The sequence below is a fragment of the Pseudophryne corroboree genome, unplaced genomic scaffold (genome assembly GCF_028390025.1).
Source record: "Pseudophryne corroboree isolate aPseCor3 unplaced genomic scaffold, aPseCor3.hap2 scaffold_1794, whole genome shotgun sequence".
In the NCBI taxonomy this organism is placed as follows: Eukaryota; Metazoa; Chordata; class Amphibia; order Anura; family Myobatrachidae; genus Pseudophryne; species Pseudophryne corroboree.
The window spans coordinates 46,413-73,381 of NW_026968432.1; the positions used below are offsets into that span (position 1 = coordinate 46,413).

The 26,969-nt window shown below is 56.4% G+C and overlaps 1 protein-coding gene across 1 annotated transcript in view; it reads left to right on the forward strand.

Annotated features, from left to right (window-relative positions):
- Nucleotides 1-212: 212 nt before the first annotated feature.
- The window catches only part of RUSF1 (RUS family member 1), a gene marked incomplete at its 3' end in the record, with an annotated part of 35,171 nt that continues 8,414 nt past the window's right edge, over nucleotides 213-26,969 (forward strand). Inside the window, exons 1-3 of the mRNA XM_063951699.1 lie at nucleotides 213-258; nucleotides 1,889-1,921; nucleotides 11,090-11,195. Coding sequence (XP_063807769.1) covers nucleotides 224-258; nucleotides 1,889-1,921; nucleotides 11,090-11,195 — 174 coding nt within the window. The remainder of the gene's footprint in view (nucleotides 259-1,888; nucleotides 1,922-11,089; nucleotides 11,196-26,969) is intronic.

Sequence of the window (26,969 nt, forward strand, 5' to 3'; positions counted from 1 at the left end):
TCTCTGATACCCTGTCACCGCTCCCACCGTACACCCATCTCTCATACACTGGCGGTCTCTCTCTCTGATCCCCTCTGACACTGCTCCCACCGTACACCCATCTCTCATACACTGGGGGTCTCTCTCATGTCACACTCTGTCTCGGTAAGTGATACCACTGTATGCCTGTCTTTGCCATGTGACGGTCTCGATCTCTCTCTCTCTCTCTGCAGATGGCACAGGGATGGTTGGCCGCATTCTCTTCGCCTGGATGAAGGGGTGAGACAGGTCTGCATGTTGTGTTGTTGTACAGTGTATGTGACTGATCTTTCTGTTTCTTACTAAACTAGGCCGTGTGTGTAGTTATGACAGGGTAGACTGGAGGTGGGTAGTGATATCGTGGCAGTGGGGTAGGTGGGTAGTGATATCGTGGCAGTGGGGTAGGTGGGTAGTGATATCGTGGCAGTGGGGTAGGTGGGTAGTGATATCGTGGTAGTGGGGTAGGTGTGTTGTTATAACGGGGTAGACTGGAGGTGGGTAGTGATATCGTGGTAGTGGGGTAGGTGGGTAGTGATATCGTGGCAGTGGGGTAGGTGGGTAGTGATATCGTGGTAGTGGGGTAGGTGTGTTGTTATAACGGGGTAGACTGGAGGTGGCTAGTGATATCGTGGCAGTGGGGTAGGTGGGTAGTGATATCGTGGCAGTGGGGTAGGTGGGTAGTGATATCGTGGTAGTGGGGTAGGTGTGTTGTTATAACGGGGTAGACTGGAGGTGGGTAGTGATATCGTGGTAGTGGGGTAGGTGTGTTGTTATAACGGGGTAGACTGGAGGTGGGTAGAGATATCGTGGCAGTGGGGTAGGTGGGTAGTGATATCGTGGCAGTGGGGTAGGTATCGTGGCAGTGGGGTAGGTGGCTAGTGATATTGTGGCAGTGGGGTAGGTGGCTAGTGATATTGTGGCAGTGGGGTAGGTAGGTAGTGATATCGTGGCAGTGGGGTAGGTGGGTAGTGATATCGTGGTAGTGGGGTAGGTGTGTTATAACGGGGTAGACTGGAGGTGGGTAGTGATATCGTGGCAGTGGGGTAGGTGTGTTGTTATAACGGGGTAGACTGGAGGTGGGTAGTGATATCGTGGCAGTGGGGTAGGTGTGTTGTTATAACGGGGTAGACTGGAGGTGGGTAGTGATATCGTGGTAGTGGGGTAGGTGTGTTATAACGGGGTAGACTGGAGGTGGGTAGTGATATCGTGGTAGTGGGGTAGGTGTGTTGTTATAACGGGGTAGACTGGAGGTGGGTAGTGATATCGTGGCAGTGGGGTAGGTGTGTTGTTATAACGGGGTAGACTGGAGGTGGGTAGTGATATCGTGGCAGTAGGGTAGGTGTGTTGTTATAACGGGGTAGACTGGAGGTGGGTAGTGATATCGTGGCAGTGGGGTAGGTGTGTTATAACGGGGTAGACTGGAGATGGGTAGTGATATCGTGGCAGTGGGGTAGGTGTGTTATAACGGGGTAGACTGGAGGTGGGTAGTGATATCGTGGTAGTGGGGTAGGTGTGTTGTTATAACGGGGTAGACTGGAGGTGGGTAGTGATATTGTGGCAGTGGGGTAGGTGTGTTGTTATAACGGGGTAGACGAGGTGGGTAGTGATATCGTGGCAGTGGGGTAGGTGTGTTATAACGGGGTAGACTGGAGGTGGGTAGTGATATCGTGGTAGTGGGGTAGGTGTGTTGTTATAACGGGGTAGACTGGAGGTGGGTAGTGATATTGTGGCAGTGGGGTAGGTGTGTTGTTATAACGGGGTAGACTGGAGGTGGGTAGTGATATCGTGGCAGTGGGGTAGGTGTGTGTAATACATACGGCTGGAGCGGACTGTTTACCTTCTGTTTCTTTCTCTCCCTTTTCTTATTTAGAAGCCGACTTGACTGTGACGCTAAAAGATGGAGGTAAGTGGCCATCCCTGTACATAGAGGTAAGTGGCCATCCCTGTACATAGAGGTAAGTGGCCATCCCTGTACATAGAGGTAAGTGGCCATCCCTGTACATAGAGGTAAGTGGCCATCCCTGTACATAGAGGTAAGTGGCCATCCCTGTACATAGAGGTAAGTGGCCATCCCTGTACATAGAGGTAAGTGGCCATCCCTGTACATAGAGGTAAGTGGCCATCCCTGCACATTGTGTGTGTCCTGTCGGACTGTGTGTAATATAGTGGGAATATGAGTCTGTGTTATGTAATGGAATGATGGAGAGAATGTAATGATATAGACAGCGCTATCCAGAATTCCCAGTAACACGGATGCAGGTAATATGCATGTCGCTGTCCTCTGTGCCTCCCCATACCCCCCCCCCCTCTGATTCCTCGCTGTCCTTCCTGACTCCTCGCTGTCCTCTGTGCCTCCCCATACCCCCCCCCTCCCCCTCCGATTCCTCGCTTTCCTATCTCTCTGACTCCTCGCTGTCCTCTGTGCCTCTCTCTCTGACTCCTCGCTGTCCTCTGTGCCTCCCCATACCCCCCCCCTCCCCCTCCGATTCCTCGCTTTCCTCTCTCTCTGACTCCTCGCTGTCCTCTGTGCCCCTCTATCTGACTCCTCGCTGTCCTCTCTGCCCCTCTCTCTCTGACTCCTCGCTGTCCTCTGTGCCCCTCTCTCTGACTCCTCGCTGTCCTCTGTGCCTCTCTCTCTGACTCCTCGCTGTCCTCTGTGCCCCTCTCTCTGACTCCTCGCTGTCCTCTGTTCCTCTCTCTCTGACTCCTCGCTGTCCTCTGTGCCTCTCTCTCTGACTCCTCGCTGTCCTCTGTGCCTCTCTCTCTGACTCCTCGCTGTCCTCTGTGCCTCTCTCTCTGACTCCTCGCTGTCCTCTGTGCCCCACTCTCTGACTCCTCGCTGTCCCCTGTGCCCCTCTCTCTGACTCCTCGCTGTCCTCTGTGCCCCTCTCTCTGACTCCTCGCTGTCCTCTGTGCCCCTCTCTCTGACTCCTCGCTGTCCTCTGTGCCCCACTCTCTGACTCCTCGCTGTCCCCTGTGCCCCTCTCTCTGACTCCTCGCTGTCCTCTGTGCCCCTCTCTCTGACTCCTCGCTGTCCTCTGTGCCCCTCTCTCTGACTCCTCGCTGTCCTCTGTGCCCCACTCTCTGACTCCTCGCTGTCCCCTGTGCCTCTCTCTCTGACTCCTCGCTGTCCTCTGTGCCCCACTCTCTGACTCCTCGCTGTCCCCTGTGCCTCTCTCTCTGACTCCTCGCTGTCCCCTGTGCCCCTCTCTCTGACTCCTCGCTGTCCTCTGTGCCTCTCTCTCTGACTCCTCGCTGTCCTCTGTGCCTCTCTCTCGGACTCCTCGCTGTCCTCTGTGCCTCTCTCTCTGACTCCTCGCTGTCCTCTGTGCCCCTCTCTCTGACTCCTCGCTGTCCTCTGTGCCTCTCTCTCTGACTCCTCGCTGTCCTCTGTGCCCCTCTCTCTGACTCCTCGCTGTCCTCTGTGCCTCTCTCTCTGACTCCTCGCTGTCCTCTGTGCCCCTCTCTCTCTGACTCCTCGCTGTCCTCTGTGCCTCTCTCTCTGACTCCTCGCTGTCCTCTGTGCCCCTCTCTCTGACTCCTCGCTGTCCTCTGTGCCCCTCTCTCTGACTCCTCGCTGTCCTCTGTGCCTCTCTCTGACTCCTCGCTGTCCTCTGTGCCTCTCTCTCTGACTCCTCGCTGTCCTCTGTTCCTCTCTCTCTGACTCCTCGCTGTCCTCTCTGCCTCTCTCTGACTCCTCGCTGTCCTCTGTGCCCCTCTCTCTGACTCCTCGCTGTCCTCTGTGCCTCGCTCTCTGCTGACTCCTCGCTGTCCTCTGTTCCCCTCTCTCTGACTCCTCGCTGTCCTCTGTGCCCCACTCTCTGACTCCTCGCTGTCCTCTGTTCCCCTCTCTCTGACTCCTCGCTGTCCTCTGTGCCCCAATCTGACTCCTCGCTGTCCTCTGTGCCCCTCTCTCTGACTCCTCGCTGTCCTCTGTGCCCCTCTCTCTGACTCCTCGCTGTCCTCTGTGCCCCTCTCTCTCTGACTCCTCGCTGTCCTCTGTGCCCCACTCTCTCTGACTCCTCGCTGTCCTCTGTTCCCCTCTCTCTCTGACTCCTCGCTGTCCTCTGTGCCTCTCTCTGACTCCTCGCTGTCCTCTGTGCCCCTCTCTCTCTGACTCCTCGCTGTCCTCTGTGCCCCACTCTCTCTGACTCCTCGCTGTCCTCTGTGCCCCTCTCTCTGACTCCTCGCTGTCCTCTGTGCCCCACTCTCTGACTCCTCGCTGTCCTCTGTGCCCCTCTCTCTGACTCCTCGCTGTCCTCTGTGCCCCACTCTCTGACTCCTCGCTGTCCTCTGTTCCCCTCTCTCTGACTCCTCGCTGTCCTCTGTGCCTCTCTCTCTGACTCCTCGCTGTCCTCTGTGCCTCTCTCTCTGACTCCTCGCTGTCCTCTGTGCCTCTCTCTCTGACTCCTCGCTGTCCTCTGTGCCCCTCTCTCTGACTCCTCGCTGTCCTCTGTTCCTCACTCTCTGACTCCTCGCTGTCCTCTGTGCCCCTCTCTCTGACTCCTCGCTGTCCTCTGTGCCCCACGCTCTCTGACTCCTCGCTGTCCTCTGTGCCTCTCTCTCTGACTCCTCGCTGTCCTCTGTGCCTCTCTCTCTGACTCCTCGCTGTCCTCTGTGCCGCTCTCTCTGACTCCTCGCTGTCCTCTGTGCCCCTCTCTCTGACTCCTCGCTGTCCTCTGTTCCTCTCTCTCTGACTCCTCGCTGTCCTCTGTTCCTCTCTCTGACTCCTCGCTGTCCTCTGTGCCTCTCTCTGACTCCTCGCTGTCCTCTGTGCCTCTCTCTCTGACTCCTCGCTGTCCTCTGTGCCTCTCTCTCTGACTCCTCGCTGTCCTCTGTGCCTCGCTCTCTGCTGACTCCTCGCTGTCCTCTGTGCCTCCCTCTCTGCTGACTCCTCGCTGTCCTCTGTGCCTCTCTCTGACTCCTCGCTGTCCTCTGTGCCACACTCTCTCTGACTCCTCGCTGTCCTCTGTGCCTCTCTCTCTGACTCCTCGCTGTCCTCTGTCCTCTGTGCCTCTCTCTGACTCCTCGCTGTCCTCTGTGCCTCTCTCTGACTCCTCGCTGTCCTCTGTGCCTCTCTCTCTGACTCCTCGCTGTCCTCTGTGCCTCTCTCTCTGACTCCTCGCTGTCCTCTGTTCCCCTCTCTGACTCCTCGCTGTCCTCTGTGCCTCTCTCTCTGACTCCTCGCTGTCCTCTGTTCCTCTCTCTCTCTGACTCCTCGCTGTCCTCTGTTCCCCTCTCTCTCTGACTCCTCGCTGTCCCCTGTGCCTCTCTCTCTGACTCCTCGCTGTCCCCTGTGCCCCTCTCTCTGACTCCTCGCTGTCCTCTGTGCCTCACTCTCTGACTCCTCGCTGTCCTCTGTGCCTCTCTCTCTGACTCCTCGCTGTCCTCTGTGCCTCTCTCTCTCTGACTCCTCGCTGTCCTCTGTGCCTCTGTCTCTGACTCCTCGCTGTCCTCTGTGCCCCTCTCTCTCTGACTCCTCGCTGTCCTCTGTGCCCCTCTCTCTCTGACTCCTCGCTGTCCTCTGTGCCTCTCTCTCTGACTCCTCGCTGTCCTCTGTGCCTCACTCTCTGACTCCTCGCTGTCCTCTGTGCCTCTCTCTCTGACTCCTCGCTGTCCTCTGTGCCTCTCTCTCTGACTCCTCGCTGTCCTCTGTGCCTCTCTCTCTGACTCCTCGCTGTCCTCTGTGCCCCTCTCTCTCTGACTCCTCGCTGTCCTCTGTTCCTCTCTCTCTGACTCCTCGCTGTCCTCTGTGCCTGTCTCTCTGACTCCTCGCTGTCCTCTGTGCCCCTCTCTCTGACTCCTCGCTGTCCTCTGTGCCTCTCTCTCTGACTCCTCGCTGTCCTCTGTGCCTGTCTCTCTGACTCCTCGCTGTCCTCTGTGCCCCTCTCTCTGACTCCTCGCTGTCCCCTGTGCCTCTCTCTCTGACTCCTCGCTGTCCTCTGTGCCTCTCTCTCTGACTCCTCGCTGTCCTCTGTGCCCCTCTCTCTCTGACTCCTCGCTGTCCTCTGTGCCTCTCTCTCTGACTCCTCGCTGTCCTCTGTGCCTCTCTCTCTGGCTCCTCGCTGTCCTCTGTGCCCCACTCTCTCTGACTCCTCGCTGTCCTCTGTGCCCCACTCTCTCTGACTCCTCGCTGTCCTCTGTGCCCCACTCTCTGACTCCTCGCTGTCCTCTGTGCCTCTCTCTCTGACTCCTCGCTGTCCTCTGTGCCTCTCTCTCTGACTCCTCGCTGTCCTCTGTGCCCCACTCTCTCTGACTCCTCGCTGTCCTCTGTGCCCCACTCTCTCTGACTCCTCGCTGTCCTCTGTGCCCCACTCTCTCTGACTCCTCGCTGTCCTCTGTGCCCCTCTCTCTGACTCCTCGCTGTCCTCTGTGCCGCTCTCTGACTCCTCGCTGTCCTCTGTGCCTCTCTCTCTGACTCCTCGCTGTCCTCTGTGCCTCTCTCTCTGACTCCTCGCTGTCCTCTGTGCCCCTCTCTCTGACTCCTCGCTGTCCCCTGTGCCTCTCTCTCTGACTCCTCGCTGTCCTCTGTGCCCCTCTCTCTCTGACTCCTCGCTGTCCTCTGTTCCTCTCTCTCTGACTCCTCGCTGTCCTCTGTGCCTCACTCTCTGACTCCTCGCTGTCCTCTGTGCCCCACTCTCTCTGACTCCTCGCTGTCCTCTGTGCCTCTCTCTCTGACTCCTCGCTGTCCTCTGTGACCCTCTCTCTCTGACTCCTCGCTGTCCTCTGTGCCTCTCTCTCTGACTCCTCGCTGTCCTCTGTGCCTCTCTCTCTGACTCCTCGCTGTCCTCTGTGCCTCTCTCTCTGACTCCTCGCTGTCCTCTGTGCCTCTCTCTCTGACTCCTCGCTGTCCTCTGTGCCTCTCTCTCTCTGACTCCTCGCTGTCCTCTGTGCCTCTCTCTCTGACTCCTCGCTGTCCTCTGTTCCCCTCTCTCTGACTCCTCGCTGTCCTCTGTTCCTCTCTCTCTGACTCCTCACTGTCCTCTGTGCCTCACTCTCTGACTCCTCGCTGTCCTCTGTGCCTCTCTCTCTGACTCCTCGCTGTCCTCTGTGCCCCTCTCTCTGACTCCTCGCTGTCCTCTGTGCCTCTCTCTCTGACTCCTCGCTGTCCTCTGTGCCTCTCTCTCTGACTCCTCGCTGTCCTCTGTGCCTCTCTCTCTGACTCCTCGCTGTCCTCTGTTCCTCTCTCTCTGACTCCTCGCTGTCCTCTGTGCCTCTCTCTCTGACTCCTCGCTGTCCTCTGTGCCCCTCTCTCTGACTCCTCGCTGTCCTCTGTGCCTCTCTCTCTGACTCCTCGCTGTCCTCTGTGCCTCTCTCTCTGACTCCTCGCTGTCCTCTGTGCCTCTCTCTCTGACTCCTCGCTGTCCTCTGTGCCCCTCTCTCTGACTTCTCGCTGTCCTCTGTGCCTCTCTCTCTGACTCCTCGCTGTCCTCTGTGCCTCTCTCTCTGACTCCTCGCTGTCCTCTGTGCCTCTCTCTCTGACTCCTCGCTGTCCTCTGTGCCTCTCTCTCTGACTCCTCGCTGTCCTCTGTGCCTCTCTCTCTGACTCCTCGCTGTCCTCTGTGCCTCTCTCTCTGACTCCTCGCTGTCCTCTGTGCCCCTCTCTCTGACTCCTCGCTGTCCTCTGTTCCTCACTCTCTGACTCCTCGCTGTCCTCTGTGCCCCTCTCTCTGACTCCTCGCTGTCCTCTGTGCCCCACGCTCTCTGACTCCTCGCTGTCCTCTGTGCCTCTCTCTCTGACTCCTCGCTGTCCTCTGTGCCTCTCTCTCTGACTCCTCGCTGTCCTCTGTGCCGCTCTCTCTGACTCCTCGCTGTCCTCTGTGCCCCTCTCTCTGACTCCTCGCTGTCCTCTGTTCCTCTCTCTCTGACTCCTCGCTGTCCTCTGTTCCTCTCTCTGACTCCTCGCTGTCCTCTGTGCCTCTCTCTGACTCCTCGCTGTCCTCTGTGCCTCTCTCTGACTCCTCGCTGTCCTCTGTGCCTCTCTCTCTGACTCCTCGCTGTCCTCTGTGCCTCTCTCTCTGACTCCTCGCTGTCCTCTGTTCCCCTCTCTCTGCTGACTCCTCGCTGTCCTCTGTGCCTCCCTCTCTGCTGACTCCTCGCTGTCCTCTGTGCCTCTCTCTGACTCCTCGCTGTCCTCTGTGCCACACTCTCTCTGACTCCTCGCTGTCCTCTGTGCCTCTCTCTCTGACTCCTCGCTGTCCTCTGTCCTCTGTGCCTCTCTCTGACTCCTCGCTGTCCTCTGTGCCTCTCTCTGACTCCTCGCTGTCCTCTGTGCCTCTCTCTCTGACTCCTCGCTGTCCTCTGTGCCTCTCTCTCTGACTCCTCGCTGTCCTCTGTTCCCCTCTCTGACTCCTCGCTGTCCTCTGTGCCTCTCTCTCTGACTCCTCGCTGTCCTCTGTTCCTCTCTCTCTCTGACTCCTCGCTGTCCTCTGTTCCCCTCTCTCTCTGACTCCTCGCTGTCCCCTGTGCCTCTCTCTCTGACTCCTCGCTGTCCCCTGTGCCCCTCTCTCTGACTCCTCGCTGTCCTCTGTGCCTCACTCTCTGACTCCTCGCTGTCCTCTGTGCCTCTCTCTCTGACTCCTCGCTGTCCTCTGTGCCTCTCTCTCTCTGACTCCTCGCTGTCCTCTGTGCCTCTGTCTCTGACTCCTCGCTGTCCTCTGTGCCCCTCTCTCTCTGACTCCTCGCTGTCCTCTGTGCCCCTCTCTCTCTGACTCCTCGCTGTCCTCTGTGCCTCTCTCTCTGACTCCTCGCTGTCCTCTGTGCCTCACTCTCTGACTCCTCGCTGTCCTCTGTGCCTCTCTCTCTGACTCCTCGCTGTCCTCTGTGCCTCTCTCTCTGACTCCTCGCTGTCCTCTGTGCCTCTCTCTCTGACTCCTCGCTGTCCTCTGTGCCCCTCTCTCTCTGACTCCTCGCTGTCCTCTGTTCCTCTCTCTCTGACTCCTCGCTGTCCTCTGTGCCTGTCTCTCTGACTCCTCGCTGTCCTCTGTGCCCCTCTCTCTGACTCCTCGCTGTCCTCTGTGCCTCTCTCTCTGACTCCTCGCTGTCCTCTGTGCCTGTCTCTCTGACTCCTCGCTGTCCTCTGTGCCCCTCTCTCTGACTCCTCGCTGTCCCCTGTGCCTCTCTCTCTGACTCCTCGCTGTCCTCTGTGCCTCTCTCTCTGACTCCTCGCTGTCCTCTGTGCCCCTCTCTCTCTGACTCCTCGCTGTCCTCTGTGCCTCTCTCTCTGACTCCTCGCTGTCCTCTGTGCCTCTCTCTCTGGCTCCTCGCTGTCCTCTGTGCCCCACTCTCTCTGGCTCCTCGCTGTCCTCTGTGCCCCACTCTCTCTGACTCCTCGCTGTCCTCTGTGCCCCACTCTCTGACTCCTCGCTGTCCTCTGTGCCTCTCTCTCTGACTCCTCGCTGTCCTCTGTGCCCCACTCTCTCTGACTCCTCGCTGTCCTCTGTGCCCCACTCTCTCTGACTCCTCGCTGTCCTCTGTGCCCCACTCTCTGACTCCTCGCTGTCCTCTGTGCCCCTCTCTCTGACTCCTCGCTGTCCTCTGTGCCGCTCTCTGACTCCTCGCTGTCCTCTGTGCCTCTCTCTCTGACTCCTCGCTGTCCTCTGTGCCCCTCTCTCTGACTCCTCGCTGTCCCCTGTGCCTCTCTCTCTGACTCCTCGCTGTCCTCTGTGCCCCTCTCTCTCTGACTCCTCGCTGTCCTCTGTTCCTCTCTCTCTGACTCCTCGCTGTCCTCTGTGCCTCACTCTCTGACTCCTCGCTGTCCTCTGTGCCCCACTCTCTCTGACTCCTCGCTGTCCTCTGTGCCTCTCTCTCTGACTCCTCGCTGTCCTCTGTGCCCCTCTCTCTCTGACTCCTCGCTGTCCTCTGTTCCTCTCTCTCTGACTCCTCGCTGTCCTCTGTGCCTCACTCTCTGACTCCTCGCTGTCCTCTGTGCCCCACTCTCTCTGACTCCTCGCTGTCCTCTGTGCCCCTCTCTCTGACTCCTCGCTGTCCCCTGTGCCCCTCTCTCTGACTCCTCGCTGTCCTCTGTGCCCCTCTCTCTGACTCCTCGCTGTCCCCTGTGCCCCTCTCTCTGACTCCTCGCTGTCCTCTGTGCCCCTCTCTCTGACTCCTCGCTGTCCTCTGTGCCCCTCTCTCTGACTCCTCGCTGTCCTCTGTGCCTCTCTCTCTGACTCCTTGCTGTCCTCTGTGCCTCTCTCTCTGACTCCTCGCTGTCCTCTGTGCCTCTCTCTCTGACTCCTCGCTGTCCTCTGTGCCTCTCTCTCTGACTCCTTGCTGTCCTCTGTGCCTCTCTCTCTGACTCCTCGCTGTCCTCTGTGCCTCTCTCTCTGACTCCTCGCTGTCCTCTGTTCCCCTCTCTCTGACTCCTCGCTGTCCTCTGTGCCCCTCTCTCTGACTCCTCGCTGTCCTCTGTTCCACTCTCTCTGACTCCTCGCTGTCCTCTGTTCCACTCTCTCTGACTCCTCGCTGTCCTCTGTTCCTCTCTCTCTGACTCCTCGCTGTCCTCTGTGCCTCTCTCTCTGACTCCTCGCTGTCCTCTGTTCCTCTCTCTCTGACTCCTCGCTGTCCTCTGTGCCTCACTCTCTGACTCCTCGCTGTCCTCTGTTCCTCTCTCTCTGACTCCTCGCTGTCCTCTGTGCCTCTCTCTCTGACTCCTCGCTGTCCTCTGTTCCACTCTCTCTGACTCCTCGCTGTCCTCTGTTCCTCTCTCTCTGACTCCTCGCTGTCCTCTGTGCCCCTCTCTCTGACTCCTCGCTGTCCTCTGTGCCTCTCTCTCTGACTCCTCGCTGTCCTCTGTTCCCCTCTCTGACTCCTCGCTGTCCTCTGTTCCCCTCTCTCTGACTCCTCGCTGTCCTCTGTGCCTCTCTCTGACTCCTCGCTGTCCCCTGTGCCCCACTCTCTGACTCCTCGCTGTCCCCTGTGCCTCACTCTCTGACTCCTTGCTGCCGTGGGTGTTCTATTCAGTGGCTATAATAGTAGATCTTCTCACCGGAGTCCCAATAGCAATGGCCTATGTTCCTGTCCTGTCCTTCCCTTCAGCCCTGGTCTCATGTCCACATGTTTCTGCTTGCAGGCTGTTTGCTGACGTGTTGAATGATGTGGCCATCTTTATGGAGATCTTAGCTCCGGTTTTCCCATCATGCTTCACTCTGACTGTGTGTGTGGCCGGAGTCTTCAAGGTAACGTACTCCGCCAGTCTGGGTGCTGCCCGCAGGGTTCCTCTAGGTGAGGAATGTATTGTGTCCTTCTATATGTATGTGACCGTGACGTACAGCAAGGTATAGCTGGGGAACGCGGATACATAGAGACGAGGGAGTACCATCATGCATCACGCCTCCGTGCCTCCTCTGCCCTATTGTCCGTCATGTATCACGCCTCCGCGCCTCCTCTGCCCTATTGTCCGTCATTTATCACGCCTCCGCTCCTCCTCTGCCCTATTGTCCGTCATGTATCACGCCTCCGCTCCTCCTCTGCCCTATTGTCCGTCATGTATCACGCCTCCGCTCCTCCTCTGCCCTATTGTCCGTCATGTATCACGCCTCCGCTCCTCCTCTGCCCTATTGTCCGTCATGTATCGCGCCTCCTCTGCCCTATTGTCCGTCATGTATCGCGCCTCCTCTGCCCTATTGTCCGTCATGTATCACGCCTCCGCTCCTCCTCTGCCCTATTGTCCGTCATGTATCGCGCCTCCTCTGCCCTATTGTCCGTCATGTATCGCGCCTCCTCTGCCCTATTGTCCGTCATGTATCACGCCTCCGCTCCTCCTCTGCCCTATTGTCCGTCATGTATCGCGCCTCCTCTGCCCTATTGTCCGTCATGTATCACGCCTCCTCTGCCCTATTGTCCGTCATGTATCACGCCTCCGCGCCTCCTCTGCCCTATTATCCGTCATGTATCACGCCTCCGCGCCTCCTCTGCCCTATTATCCGTCATGCATCACGCCTCCGCGCCTCCTCTGCCCTATTGTCCGTCATGTATCACGCCTCCTCTGCCCTATTGTCCGTCATGTATCACGCCTCCTCTGCCCTATTGTCCGTCATGTATCACGCCTCCGCTCCTCCTCTGCCCTATTGTCCGTCATGTATCACGCCTCCTCTGCCCTATTGTCCGTCATGTATCACGCCTCCTCTGCCCTATTGTCCGTCATGTATCACTCCTCCTCTGCCCTATTGTCCGTCATGTATCACGCCTCCGTGCCTCCTCTGCCCTATTGTCCGTCATGTATCACGCCTCCTCTGCCCTATTGTCCGTCATGTATCACGCCTCCTCTGCCCTATTGTCCGTCATGTATCACGCCTCCTCTGCCCTATTGTCCGTCATGTATCACGCCTCCTCTGCCCTATTGTCCGTCATGTATCACGCCTCCTCTGCCCTATTGTCCGTCATGTATCACGCCTCCTCTGCCCTATTGTCCGTCATGTATCACGCCTCCTCTGCCCTATTGTCCGTCATGTATCACGCCTCCGTGCCTCCTCTGCCCTATTGTCCGTCATGTATCACGCCTCCGCGCCTCCTCTCCCCTATTGTCCGTCATGTATCGCGCCTCCTCTGCCCTATTGTCCGTCATGTATCGCGCCTCCTCTGCCCTATTGTCCGTCATGTATCACGCCTCCTCTGCCCTATTGTCCGTCATGTATCACGCCTCCGCGCCTCTTCTGCCCTATTGTCCGTCATGTATCACGCCTCCGCGCCTCCTCTCCCCTATTGTCCGTCATGTATCACGCCTCCTCTGCCCTATTGTCCGTCATGTATCACGCCTCCGCGCCTCCTCTCCCCTATTGTCCGTCATGTATCACGCCTCCTCTGCCCTATTGTCCGTCATGTATCACGCCTCCGTGCCTCCTCTGCCCTATTGTCCGTCATGTATCGCGCCTCCTCTGCCCTATTGTCCGTCATGTATCACGCCTCCGCGCCTCCTCTGCCCTATTGTCCGTCATGTATCGCGCCTCCTCTGCCCTATTGTCCGTCATGTATCGCGCCTCCTCTGCCCTATTGTCCGTCATGTATCGCGCCTCCTCTGCCCTATTGTCCGTCATGTATCACGCCTCCTCTGCCCTATTGTCCGTCATGTATCACGCCTCCGCGCCTCCTCTGCCCTATTGTCCGTCATGTATCGCGCCTCCTCTGCCCTATTGTCCGTCATGTATCACGCCTCCTCTGCCCTATTGTCCGTCATGTATCACGCCTCCTCTGCCCTATTGTCCGTCATGTATCACGCCTCCGCGCCTCCTCTGCCCTATTGTCCGTCATGTATCGCGCCTCCTCTGCCCTATTGTCCGTCATGTATCACGCCTCCTCTGCCCTATTGTCCGTCATGTATCACGCCTCCTCTGCCCTATTGTCCGTCATGTATCACGCCTCCGCGCCTCCTCTGCCCTATTGTCCGTCATGTATCGCGCCTCCTCTGCCCTATTGTCCGTCATGTATCACGCCTCCTCTGCCCTATTGTCCGTCATGTATCACGCCTCCTCTGCCCTATTGTCCGTCATGTATCACGCCTCCGCGCCTCCTCTGCCCTATTGTCCGTCATGTATCACGCCTCCTCTGCCCTATTGTCCGTCATGTATCACGCCTCCGCGCCTCCTCTGCCCTATTGTCCGTCATGTATCGCGCCTCCTCTGCCCTATTGTCCGTCATGTATCGCGCCTCCTCTGCCCTATTGTCCGTCATGCATCGCGCCTCCTCTGCCCTATTATCCGTCATGTATCACGCCTCCGCGCCTCCTCTGCCCTATTGTCCGTCATGTATCACGCCTCCTCTGCCCTATTGTCCGTCATGTATCACGCCTCCTCTGCCCTATTGTCCGTCATGTATCACGCCTCCGCGCCTCCTCTGCCCTATTGTCCGTCATGTATCACGCCTCCTCTGCCCTATTGTCCGTCATGTATCACGCCTCCTCTGCCCTATTGTTCGTCATGTATCACGCCTCCGCGCCTCCTCTGCCCTATTGTCCGTCATGTATCACGCCTCCGCGCCTCCTCTCCCCTATTGTCCGTCATGTATCACGCCTCCTCTGCCCTATTGTCCATCATGTATCACGCCTCCTCTGCCCTATTGTCCGTCATGTATCACGCCTCCTCTGCCCTATTGTCCGTCATGTATCACTCCTCCGCGCCTCCTCTCCCCTATTGTCAGTCATGTATCACGCCTCCTCTGCCCTATTGTCCGTCATGTATCACGCCTCCTCTGCCCTATTGTCCGTCATGTATCACGCCTCCGTGCCTCCTCTGCCCTATTGTCCGTCATGTATCACGCCTCCGCGCCTTCTCTCCCCTATTGTCAGTCATGTATCACGCCTCCTCTGCCCTATTGTCCGTCATGTATCACGCCTCCGTGCCTCCTCTGCCCTATTGTCCGTCATGTATCACGCCTCCGCGCCTCCTCTCCCCTATTGTCCGTCATGTATCACGCCTCCGTGCCTCCTCTGCCCTATTGTCCGTCATGTATCACGCCTCCGTGCCTCCTCTGCCCTATTGTCCGTCATGTATCACGCCTCCGCGCCTCCTCTGCCCTATTGTCCGTCATGTATCACGCCTCCTCTGCCCTATTGTCCGTCATGTATCACGCCTCCGCGCCTCCTCTGCCCTATTGTCCGTCATGTATCACGCCTCCGCTGCCCTATTGTCCGTCATGTATCACGCCTCCGCGCCTCCTCTGCCCTATTGTCAGTCATGTATCACGCCTCCTCTGCCCTATTGTCCGTCATGTATCACGCCTCCTCTGCCCTATTGTCCGTCATGTATCACGCCTCCGCGCCTCCTCTGCCCTATTGTCCGTCATGTATCACGCCTCCGCTGCCCTATTGTCCGTCATGTATCACGCCTCCGCGCCTCCTCTGCCCTATTGTCAGTCATGTATCACGCCTCCTCTGCCCTATTGTCCGTCATGTATCACGCCTCCTCTGCCCTATTGTCCGTCATGTATCACGCCTCCGCGCCTCCTCTGCCCTATTGTCCGTCATGTATCACGCCTCCTCTGCCCTATTGTCCGTCATGTATCACGCCTCCTCTGCCCTGTTGTCCGTCATGTATCGCGCCTCCTCTGCCCTATTGTCCGTCATGTATCACGCCTCCGCGCCTCCTCTGCCCTATTGTCCGTCATGTATCACGCCTCCGCGCCTCCTCTGCCCTATTGTCCGTCATGTATCACGCCTCCGCGCCTCCTCTGCCCTATTGTCCGTCATGTATCGCGCCTCCTCTGCCCTATTGTCCGTCATGTATCGCGCCTCCTCTGCCCTATTGTCCGTCATGTATCGCGTCTCCTCTGCCCTATTGTCCGTCATGTATCGCGCCTCCTCTGCCCTATTGTCCGTCATGTATCGCGCCTCCTCTGCCCTATTATCCGTCATGTATCACGCCTCCGCGCCTCCTCTGCCCTATTGTCCGTCATGTATCGCGCCTCCTCTGCCCTATTGTCTGTCATGTATCGCGCCTCCTCTGCCCTATTGTCCGTCATGTATCGCGCCTCCTCTGCCCTATTATCCGTCATGCATCGCGCCTCCTCTGCCCTATTATCCGTCATGTATCACGCCTCCGCGCCTCCTCTGCCCTATTGTCCGTCATGTATCGCGCCTCCTCTGCCCTATTGTCTGTCATGTATCGCGCCTCCTCTGCCCTATTGTCCGTCATGTATCGCGCCTCCTCTGCCCTATTATCCGTCATGCATCGCGCCTCCTCTGCCCTATTATCCGTCATGTATCACGCCTCCGCGCCTCCTCTGCCCTATTGTCCGTCATGTATCGCGCCTCCTCTGCCCTATTGTCCGTCATGCATCGCGCCTCCTCTGCCCTATTATCCGTCATGTATCACGCCTCCGCGCCTCCTCTGCCCTATTGTCCGTCATGTATCACGCCTCCTCTGCCCTATTGTCCGTCATGTATCACGCCTCCTCTGCCCTATTGTCCGTCATGTATCACGCCTCCTCTGCCCTATTATCCGTCATGTATCACGCCTCCGCTCCTCCTCTGCCCTATTGTCCGTCATGTATCACGCCTCCTCTGCCCTATTGTCCGTCATGCATCACGCCTCCGTGCCTCCTCTGCCCTATTGTCCGTCATGTATCACGCCTCCGCTCCTCCTCTGCCCTATTGTCCGTCATGTATCACGCCTCCTCTGCCCTATTATCCGTCATGTATCACGCCTCCGCTCCTCCTCTGCCCTATTGTCCGTCATGTATCACGCCTCCTCTGCCCTATTGTCCGTCATGCATCACGCCTCCGTGCCTCCTCTGCCCTATTGTCCGTCATGTATCACGCCTCCGCGCCTCCTCTGCCCTATTGTCCGTCATGTATCACGCCTCCGTGCCTCCTCTGCCCTATTGTCCGTCATGTATCACGCCTCCGCGCCTCCTCTGCCCTGCTGTCCGTCATGTATCACGCCTCCGCGCCTCCTCTGCCCTGCTGTCCGTCATGTATCACGCCTCCGCGCCTCCTCTGCCCTGCTGTCCGTCATGTATCACGCCTCCGCGCCTCCTCTGCCCTGCTGTCCGTCATGTATCACGCCTCCACGCCTCCTCTGCCCTATTGTCCGTCATGTATCACGCCTCCGCGCCTCCTCTGCCCTATTGTCCGTCATGTATCACGCCTCCTCTGCCCTATTGTCCGTCATGTATCACGCCTCCTCTCCCCTATTGTCCGTCATGTATCACGCCTCCGCTCCTCCTCTGCCCTATTGTCCGTCATGTATCACGCCTCCGTGCCTCCTCTGCCCTATTGTCCGTCATGTATCACGCCTCCGCGCCTCCTCTGCCCTGCTGTCCGTCATGTATCACGCCTCCGCGCCTCCTCTGCCCTGCTGTCCGTCATGTATCACGCCTCCGCGCCTCCTCTGCCCTATTGTCCATCATGTATCACGCCTCCGCGCCTCCTCTCCCCTATTGTCCGTTATGATCTGTATTGATGAGGTTGTACTGCGCAGTGTATACTGTATCTGTGCGTCAGTGTGAAGGTGCCGGATACTGACGTGTGCCTGCGCCATGCACCCGCTTCCCCGCCAATGGTTCACAGTGTGAGCCACAGCCACCACCTCCGCCCTGGGTCAGCTCACTCACCCACCTAGCCTGGCCCACAGTACCAACTAGGGAAGAGTACGTGTCTTCTTCTACGGGCAGTGCTCATATACACCCATCAGTCAGTCCTAATATTACATAGGTCCCCCTCATGCCACCAAACAGCCCTGACCCCTGGAGGTATGGACTCCGCAAGCGCTCCAGATCCCTGCTGCTCCAGCCCCCGCACAAGATCCCTGCTGCTCCCCCCCCCACCACTACCCGCGCAGCCTCCCCTGCTGTTCCAGCCCCGCGCAGCCTCCCCTGCTGCTTCGGCCAACCCCCCTGCGCAGCCTCCCCTGCAGCTTCGCCCCCCCCCGCGCAGCCTCCCCTGCTGCTTCGGGCCCCCCCCCACGCGGCCTCCCCTGCTGCTTCCCCCCCCCCCCCCCCACGCAGCCTCCCCTGCTGCTCCCCCCCCCCCCCCACCCACCCCCACGCAGCCTCCCCTGCTGCTCCAGCCCAGTCACCAATATCACTGGTAGTTATACTGTAAGTACTATTCTAGCGCTGGGAAAAATATACAGCAACACTGATCGTAAAATATAACAGGAATGCTAACCCCACCAACAAATGGCACTGTGTAACTAGCTCCCTCATATAGATACATAATCCACCAGGATACATTTCCAGACAAATGTGATTCCAAAAATCTTTTTTTCATGCAGTAAAATAAATTAATAATAAAAAAAAAACCAATAACTAATCCCCAGACAGTCACTGCTGGGCCGGTAACCACGGTGATCCGCTGATAATAACTAATCCCTGGACAGTCACTGCTGGGCCGGTAACAACGGTGATCCGCTGATAATAACTAATCCCCGGACAGTCACTGCTGGGCCGGTAACAACGGCGATCCGCTGATAATAACTAATCCCCGGACAGTCACTGCTGGGCCGGGAACAACGGTGATCCGCTGATAATAACTAATCCCCAGACAGTCACTGCTGGGCCGGGAACAACGGTGATCCGCTGATAATAACTAATCCCCGGACAGTCACTGCTGGGCCGGGAACAACGGTGATCCGCTGATAATAACTAATCCCCGGACAGTCACTGCTGGGGCGGGAACAACTGTGATCCGCTGATAATAACTAATCCCCGGACAGTCACTGCTGGGCCGGTAATAACGGTGATCCGCTGATAATAACTAATCCCCAGACAGTCACTGCTGGGCCGGGAACAACGGTGATCCGCTGATAACTAATCCCCGGACAGTCACTGCTGGGCCGGGAACAACGGTGATCCGCTGATAATAACTAATCCCCGGGCAGTCACTGCTGGGCCGGGAACAACGGTGATCCGCTGATAACTAATCCCCGGACAGTCACTGCTGGGCCGGGAACAACGGTGATCTGCTGATAATAACTAATCCCCGGACAGTCACTGCTGGGCCGGTAACAACGGTGATCCGCTGATAATAACTAATCCCCAGACAGTCACTGCTGGGCCGGTAACAACGGTGATCCGCTGATAATAATTAATCCCCAGACAGTCACTGCTGGGCCGGTAACAACGGTGATCCGCTGATAATAACTAATCCCCGGACAGTCACTGCTGGGCTGGTAACGGTGATCCGCTGATAACTAATCCCCGGACAGTCACTGCTGGGCCGGTAACAACGGTGATCCGCTGATAATAACTAATCCCCGGACAGTCACTGCTGGGCCGGGAACAACGGTGATCCGCTGATAATAACTAATCCCCGGACAGTCACTGCTGGGCAGGTAACAATGATGATCCGCTGATGATAACTAATCCCCGGACAGTCACTGCTGGGCCGGGAACAACGGTGATCCGCTGATAACTAATCCCCGGACAGTCACTGCTGGGCCGGGAACAACGGTGATCCGCTGATAATAACTAATCCCCGTGCTGTCACTACAACGATGATCCGCTGATAATAACTAATCCCCAGACAGTCACTGCTGGGCAGGTAACAACTGTGATCCGCTGATAACTAATCCCCGGACAGTCACTGCTGGGCCGGTAACAACGGTGATCCGCTGATAATAACCAATCCCCAGACAGTCACTGCTGGGCCGGTAACAACGGTGATCCGCTGATAATAACTAATCCCCAGACAGTCACTGCTGGGCCGGGAACAACGGTGATCCGCTGATAATAACTAATCCCCGGACAGTCACTGCTGGGCCGGGAACAACGGTGATCCGCTGATAATAACTAATCCCCGGACAGTCACTGCTGGGCAGGTAATAACGGTGATCCGCTGATAATAACTAATCCCCGGACAGTCACTGCTGGGCCGGGAACAACGGTGATCCGCTGATAATAACCAATCCCCGGACAGTCACTGCTGGGCCGGTAATAACGGTGATCCGCTGATAATAACTAATCCCCGGACAGTCACTGCTGGGCCGGGAACAACGGTGATCCGCTGATAATAACTAATCCCCGTGCTGTCACTACAACGATGATCCGCTGATAATAACTAATCCCCAGACAATCACTGCTGGGCCGGGAACAACGGTGATCCGCTGATAATAACTAATCCCCGGACAGTCACTGCTGGGCCGGGAACAACGGTGATCCGCTGATAATAACTAATCCCCGGACAGTAGCTGGGCCGGGAACAACGGTGATCCGCTGATAATAACTAATCCCCGGACAGTCACTGCTGGGCCGGGAACAACGGTGATCCGCTGATAATAACTAATCCCCAGACAGTCACTGCTGGGCCGGTAACAACGGTGATCCGCTGATAATAACTAATCCCCAGACAGTCACTGCTGGGCCGGTAACAGCGGTGATCCGCTGATAATAACTAATCCCCGGACAGTCACTGCTGGGCCGGGAACCACTGTGATCCGCTGATAATAACTAATCCCCGGACAGTCGCTGCTGGGCCGGGAACAACTGTGATCCGCTGATAATAACTAATCCCCGGACAGTCACTGCTGGGCAGGTAACAACTGTGATCTGCTGATAATAACTAATCCCCGGACAGTCACTGCTGGGCCGGGAACAACTGTGATCCGCTGATAATAACTAATCCCCGGACAGTCACTGCTGGGCAGGTAACAACTGTGATCCGCTGATAATAACTAATCCCCGGACAGTCACTGCTGGGCAGGTAACAATGATGATCTGCTGATAATAACTAATCCCCGTGCTGTCACTACAACGATGATCCGCTGATAATAACTAATCCCCAGACAGTCACTGCTGGGCCGGGAACAACGGTGATCCGCTGATAATAACTAATCCCCAGACAGTCACTGCTGGGCCGGGAACAACGGTGATCCGCTGATAATAACTAATCCCCGGACAGTCACTGCTGGGCCGGGAACAACGGTGATCCGCTGATAATAACTAATCCCCGGACAGTAGCTGGGCCGGGAACAACGGTGATCCGCTGATAATAACTAATCCCCGGACAGTCACTGCTGGGCCGGTAACAACGGTGATCCGCTGATCATAACTAATCCCCGGACAGTCACTGCTGGGCCGGGAACAACTGTGATCCGCTGATAATAACTAATCCCCGGACAGTCACTGCTGGGCAGGTAACAACGGTGATCTGCTGATAATAACTAATCCCCGTACAGTCACTGCTGGGCCGGGAACAACGATGATCCGCTGATAATAACTAATCCCCAGACAGTCACTGCTGGGACGGTAACAACGGTGATCCGCTGATAATAACTAATCCCCGCACAGTCACTGCTGGGCCGGTAACAACAGTGATCCGCTGATAATAACTAATCCCCAGACAGTCACTGCTGGGACGGTAACAACGGTGATCCGCTGATAATAACTAATCCCCAGACAGTCACTGCTGGGACGGTAACAACAGTGATCCGCTGATAATAACTAATCCCCGCACAGTCACTGCTGGGCCGGTAACAACAGTGATCCGCTGATAATAACTAATCCCCGGACAGTCACTGCTGGGCCGGGAACAACTGTGATCCGCTGATAATAACTAATCCCTGTGCAGTCACTGCTGGGCCGGGAACAACGGTGATCTGCTGATGATAACTAATCCCTGTGCAGTCACTGCTGGGCCGGTAACAACTGTGATCCGCTGATAATAACTAATCCCCGGACAGTCACTGCTGGGCCGGTAACAACGGTGATCCGCTGATAATAACTAATCCCTGGACAGTCACTGCTGGGCCGGTAACAACGGTGATCCGCTGATAATAACTAATCCCCGGACAGTCACTGCTGGGCCGGGAACAACGGTGATCCGCTGATAACTAATCCCCGGACAGTCACTGCTGGGCCGGTAACAACGGCGATCCGCTGATAACTAATCTCCGGACAGTCACTGCTGGGCCGGTAACAATGGCGATCCGCTGATAACTAATCCCCGGACAGTCACTGCTGGGCCGGTAACAACGGTGATCCGCTGATAATAACTAATCCCCGGACAGTCACTGCTGGGCCGGTAAAAACGGTGATCCGCTGATAATAACTAATCCCCGGACAGTCACTGCTGGGCCGGTAACAACGGTGATCCGCTGATAATAACTAATCCCCGGACAGTCACTGCTGGGCCGGTAACAACTGTGATCCGCTGATAACTAATCCCCGGACAGTCACTGCTGGGCCGGGAACAACGGTGATCCGCTGATAATAACTAATCCCCGGACAGTCACTGCTGGGCCGGGAACCACGGTGATCCGCTGATAATAACTAATCCCCAGACAGTCACTGCTGGGCCGGTAACAACGGTGATCCGCTGATAATAACTAATCCCCGGACAGTAGCTGGGCCGGGAACAACGGTGATCCGCTGATAATAACTAATCCCCGGACAGTCACTGCTGGGCCGGGAACAACGGTGATCCGCTGATAACTAATCCCCAGACAGTCACTGCTGGGCCGGTAACAACGGTGATCCGCTGATAATAACTAATCCCCGGACAGTCACTGCTGGGCCGGGAACCACTGTGATCCGCTGATAATAACTAATCCCCGGACAGTCGCTGCTGGGCCGGGAACAACTGTGATCCGCTGATAATAACTAATCCCCGGACAGTCACTGCTGGGCAGGTAACAACGGTGATCTGCTGATAATAACTAATCCCCGGACAGTCACTGCTGGGCCGGGAACAACTGTGATCCGCTGATAATAACTAATCCCCGGACAGTCACTGCTGGGCAGGTAACAACGATGATCCGCTGATAATAACTAATCCCCAGACAGTCACTGCTGGGCCGGGAACAACGGTGATCCGCTGATAATAACTAATCCCCGGACAGTCACTGCTGGGCCGGGAACAACGGTGATCCGCTGATAATAACTAATCCCCGGACAGTCACTGCTGGGCCGGGAACAACGGTGATCCGCTGATAATAACTAATCCCCGTGCTGTCACTACAACGATGATCCGCTGATAATAACTAATCCCCGGACAGTCACTGCTGGGCCGGGAACAACTGTGATCCGCTGATAATAACTAATCCCCGGACAGTCACTGCTGGGCAGGTAACAACGATGATCCGCTGATAATAACTAATCCCCAGACAGTCACTGCTGGGCCGGTAACAACGGTGATCCGCTGATAATAACTAATCCCCGGACAGTCACTGCTGGGCCGGTAACCACGGCGATCCGCTGATAATAACTAATCCCCGGACAGTCACTGCTGGGCCGGTAACAACGGTGATCCGCTGATAATAACTAATCCCCGGACAGTCACTGCTGGGCCGGTAACAACGGCGATCCGCTGATAACTAATCCCCGGACAGTCACTGCTGGGCCGGTAACCACGGTGATCCGCTGATAATAACTAATCCCCAGACAGTCACTGCTGGGCCGGTAACAACGGTGATCCGCTGATAATAACTAATCCCCAGACAGTCACTGCTGGGCCGGTAACAACGGTGATCCGCTGATAATAACTAATCCCCGGACAGTCACTGCTGGGCCGGGAACAACGGTGATCCGCTGATAATAACTAATCCCCGGACAGTCACTGCTGGGCCGGGAACCACTGTGATCCGCTGATAATAACTAATCCCTGGACAGTCACTGCTGGGCCGGTAACAACGGTGATCCGCTGATAATAACTAATCCCCAGACAGTCACTGCTGGGCCGGTAACAACGGTGATCCGCTGATAACTAATCCCCGGACAGTCACTGCTGGGCCGGTAACAACGGCGATCCGCTGATAATAACTAATCCCCGGACAGTCACTGCTGGGCCGGGAACAACGGTGATCCGCTGATAATAACTAATCCCCGGACAGTCACTGCTGGGCCGGTAACAACGGTGATCCGCTGATAATAACTAATCCCCGGACAGTCACTGCTGGGGCGGGAACAACTGTGATCCGCTGATAATAACTAATCCCCGGACAGTCACTGCTGGGCCGGTAACAACGGTGATCCGCTGATAATAACTAATCCCCGGACAGTCACTGCTGGGCCGGTAACAACGGTGATCCGCTGATAATAACTAATCCCCGGACAGTCACTGCTGGGCCGGTAACAACGGTGATCTGCTGATAATAACTAATCCCCAGACAGTCACTGCTGGGCCGGTAACAACGGTGATCTGCTGATAATAACTAATCCCCAGACAGTCACTGCTGGGCCGGTAACAACATACACATACAGCGTAACGCAGCATATACAGGCACATACAGAATTACACAGACTGCGGTCCAGCCGTCGCACTCTTGCCCGTCTCTCGCACTCTGGGCCGGACGCCCATCCTCCGCGCTCAGATCTTTGTTTGGCTATTTTTCTAACTTCCAGCACGCCAGCTTGAAGGACTGAGTGTTCACTTGCCGCCTAATATATCTCACCACCCGCCAGGTGCTATGGTAACGGGATAATCAGTGATATTTACATCACCTCTCAGTGGTTTGGCTGTTACGGCTGATGGTTGTATATATAGTGTGTACGCATGTTATATACAGTGGTGTGGATGTTATGGCTGATAGGTGTATATATCAGGATTTTGGTACTTACCGATAAATCGCTTTCTCCGATTCCACAGGGGCCACTGGAGCGCAGATACAGTGGGGATATAGTAGGCAGTAACTGGGAGCTGGCACTTTAAATTTATAACCATGTGACTAGCTCCTCCCATACTATATCCCCCCTCCAAGCCAGTCTAGTTAAAACTGTGCCCGAGGAGAGCTGGAAAAGACCAACTAAACAGGAGAACACCCAGGAAACCTGGAAATATAGTGAGAGGGTAATAGGAACAAAACGAGCAGTCACACAGTGACATGCAACCCGATAAGTGAAGTAGGAGGAAACAGCGCTGGGCGGGCGTCCAGTGGCCCCTGTGGAATCGGAGAAAGGGATTTATCGGTAAGTACCAAAATCCTGATTTCTCCTTCATCCACTAGGGGCCACAGCAGTGCAGATACAATGGGGACGTCCCAGAGCTCCCAAGACGGAGGGAGAGCGCTCGCTGAGAGTCCTGCAAAACCGCTCGACCAAACTGACGCAGAGGCCGCAAAAGTGTCAAACCTGACAAATGCATGTTGTCCCAAATGGCAGCGCGACATAAGGTAGTAATGGAAACCCCGCGGGCGGCCGCCACGAAGGTCCCACAAAGCGCATAGAGTGCGCCAAAATGGAAGATGGAGGCTCTCGAGAAACTGTCAGAGCAGCCTGTCTGATGGCCAGACGTAGTCAACGGCTGCTTGGAAACCGGCCATCCAGGACGGGAGCATCGTACAGAACAAATAAGAAATCAGACCTCCGAATAGCCTAAGTCCTATCCACCTAGATTCGGAGCGCTACATCATCCAAAGATCTCGAATTCGGTGAATCCGCCGAGAGGGCAGAACCACAAGTGGCTGATTTATGTGAAAAGCGGACACCACCTGCGGGAGAAACGACATTGGAGTAAGAAGCTCAGCCGAAACCTCATGGAATATCGGGTAAGGAGACCGAAGAGAGAGAGAGAAAGAGAGTCCTAAGCTCTGACGCCCGTCTGGCCGAAGCCAGAGCCAGGAGAAAGACCACCGTCCAGGTGAGATATTTCATCACCAACTCCAGAGGCTCAAATAACGGAGACTGCAGAAAAGTGAGGACCAGGTTGAGGCCCCATGGTGTCGTTGGAGGATGAAAGGGAGGCTGCATTCAGAGAACTCCCTGCAAGAAGGTCTGAAATTCCAGCAGCAAGGTTTATTTCCCTTGGAAGAAAAACCGAAAGAGCAGTGACCTGAACCTCAAGTGAACCTAGTCGAAGCCCTGCCGAGAAGACCACCGGAGAAAACGAAGAAGGTGGCTAAATGAAAAACGAAAGGGGAAAACCCTCATCGGTCACACCAGGCCACCTAAAGTTTCCAAATGAGTTAATAGTGAGACGATGTGACTGACTTCTGAGCTCGGAGCATAGTGGGTATAACCATACGAGGAAACCCTTTTCTCAGATGGCCTTCTTAACAGCCACGTCGTCAAACGAAGCCTGCGCAAGGCTGAATAAAGAAAAGGACCCTGTTAAAGCAGATCATCCCGCAGAGGCAGGAGCCAAGGCTCCTCTACTGATAACACGTGTAGGGCGGAGTACCAAGTCCTGTGCGGCCAAACTGGGGCCACCAGGAGCACTAGCGCGTATCCTCCCTGTATGCGGTGCAGAACCCGAAGTAGCAACTGGAAAGGAGGAAAGAGAAACGAACCAGAAGTTCCAAGGAGCCGTGAGGGCATCCACGGCTACTGCCGCCAAGACTCGCGTACGAGAGTAGCAAAGAGGCAGGTGAAGGGTCAGGCGGAACGCCATGAGGTCAACCTGGGGTCCCCCCCCCCCCCCATCGGCGGACTATCTGACGAAACACCTGGGGATTGAGTATCCACTCCCCCCGGTGTATGATGTGGCGGCTGAGAGAATCTGATTCCCTATTGTCCACCCCTGGAATGAAGATTGCCGACAAAGTCAGAGCGTTTACCTCTGCCCAGAGGAGGACATAGGAGACCTTTCTCATCGCCGCCCTTGTCCGAAGAGAGAGAGGATCTTGTCCTGAGGAAGAAAAAACCCTCTGACGAACCGTGACGAGAACCATCCCCTGTGCGAGGGGCAAAAGTGGGACTTCGGGAAGTTCAGGATCCACCTGTGCCGAATCAGAAGATCCTGGGTTATCCGGGTATTCCAAAGCAACAGGCCTGCAGAGTGTGTCTGCAGCAGTAGATTTTCCAGATAAGGGACTATCGTCCCACCCTGCCTTTGAAGCAGGGCCATCCCGACCGCTGAGAACACTCTGGGAGCAGAAGAGACCGAACAGAAGGGCCAGAAAGTGGAAATGAGCATCCGGTATCGCGAACTGGAGAAAACCCTGATGAGGAGGTCAAATGGGAACATGTAAGTAGGCATCTTTGATGTCTAAGGACGCCATAAACTCGTTTTGCTGCAAACTGGCAATAACAGTCTGAAGGGACTCCTCAAAAATGGAATGAGATCCTTTTAGTTCAGAATAGGCCTGGCCGAGCCATCCGGCTTCGGTACGAGAAAACGGCCTGAGTAATAGCCCCGTTTCCAAGGATGTGAGGGAATCAGCACCCCTGCAGATAGAAGCCTCTGGAACGCCGCCTGCAGGGCGACCCTTCTGTCGTTGGAAACTGGCAAACCCGAGGTGAAGAAACACTGAGGCGGTTGGATTCAAAAATCTAGCATGTAACCGCAAGTGATGAGATCCCCGACCCAAGCATCTGGACAGGATTGTACCCAGGCCTCCCTGAAACCCTACAGACAAGGTCCTACCCTGGGATCCCCCAAGTGGGAGGAAGGCCCATGATGCGGTGGGTGTGGTGGAGGACTTAACATCAGGTTGGGTCGAGGTTGTTGAACCTCTGCCTCAGCCTCTACCACCAGATCCATGTGTGACAGAGGCGCCGCCTCGAAACCTGGAAGGGGCACAAAAGGACCGAAAGGAAGGACTGTAATAGGACCGTCGAGGAGCTGGAGCAGCAGTGGGAAGATA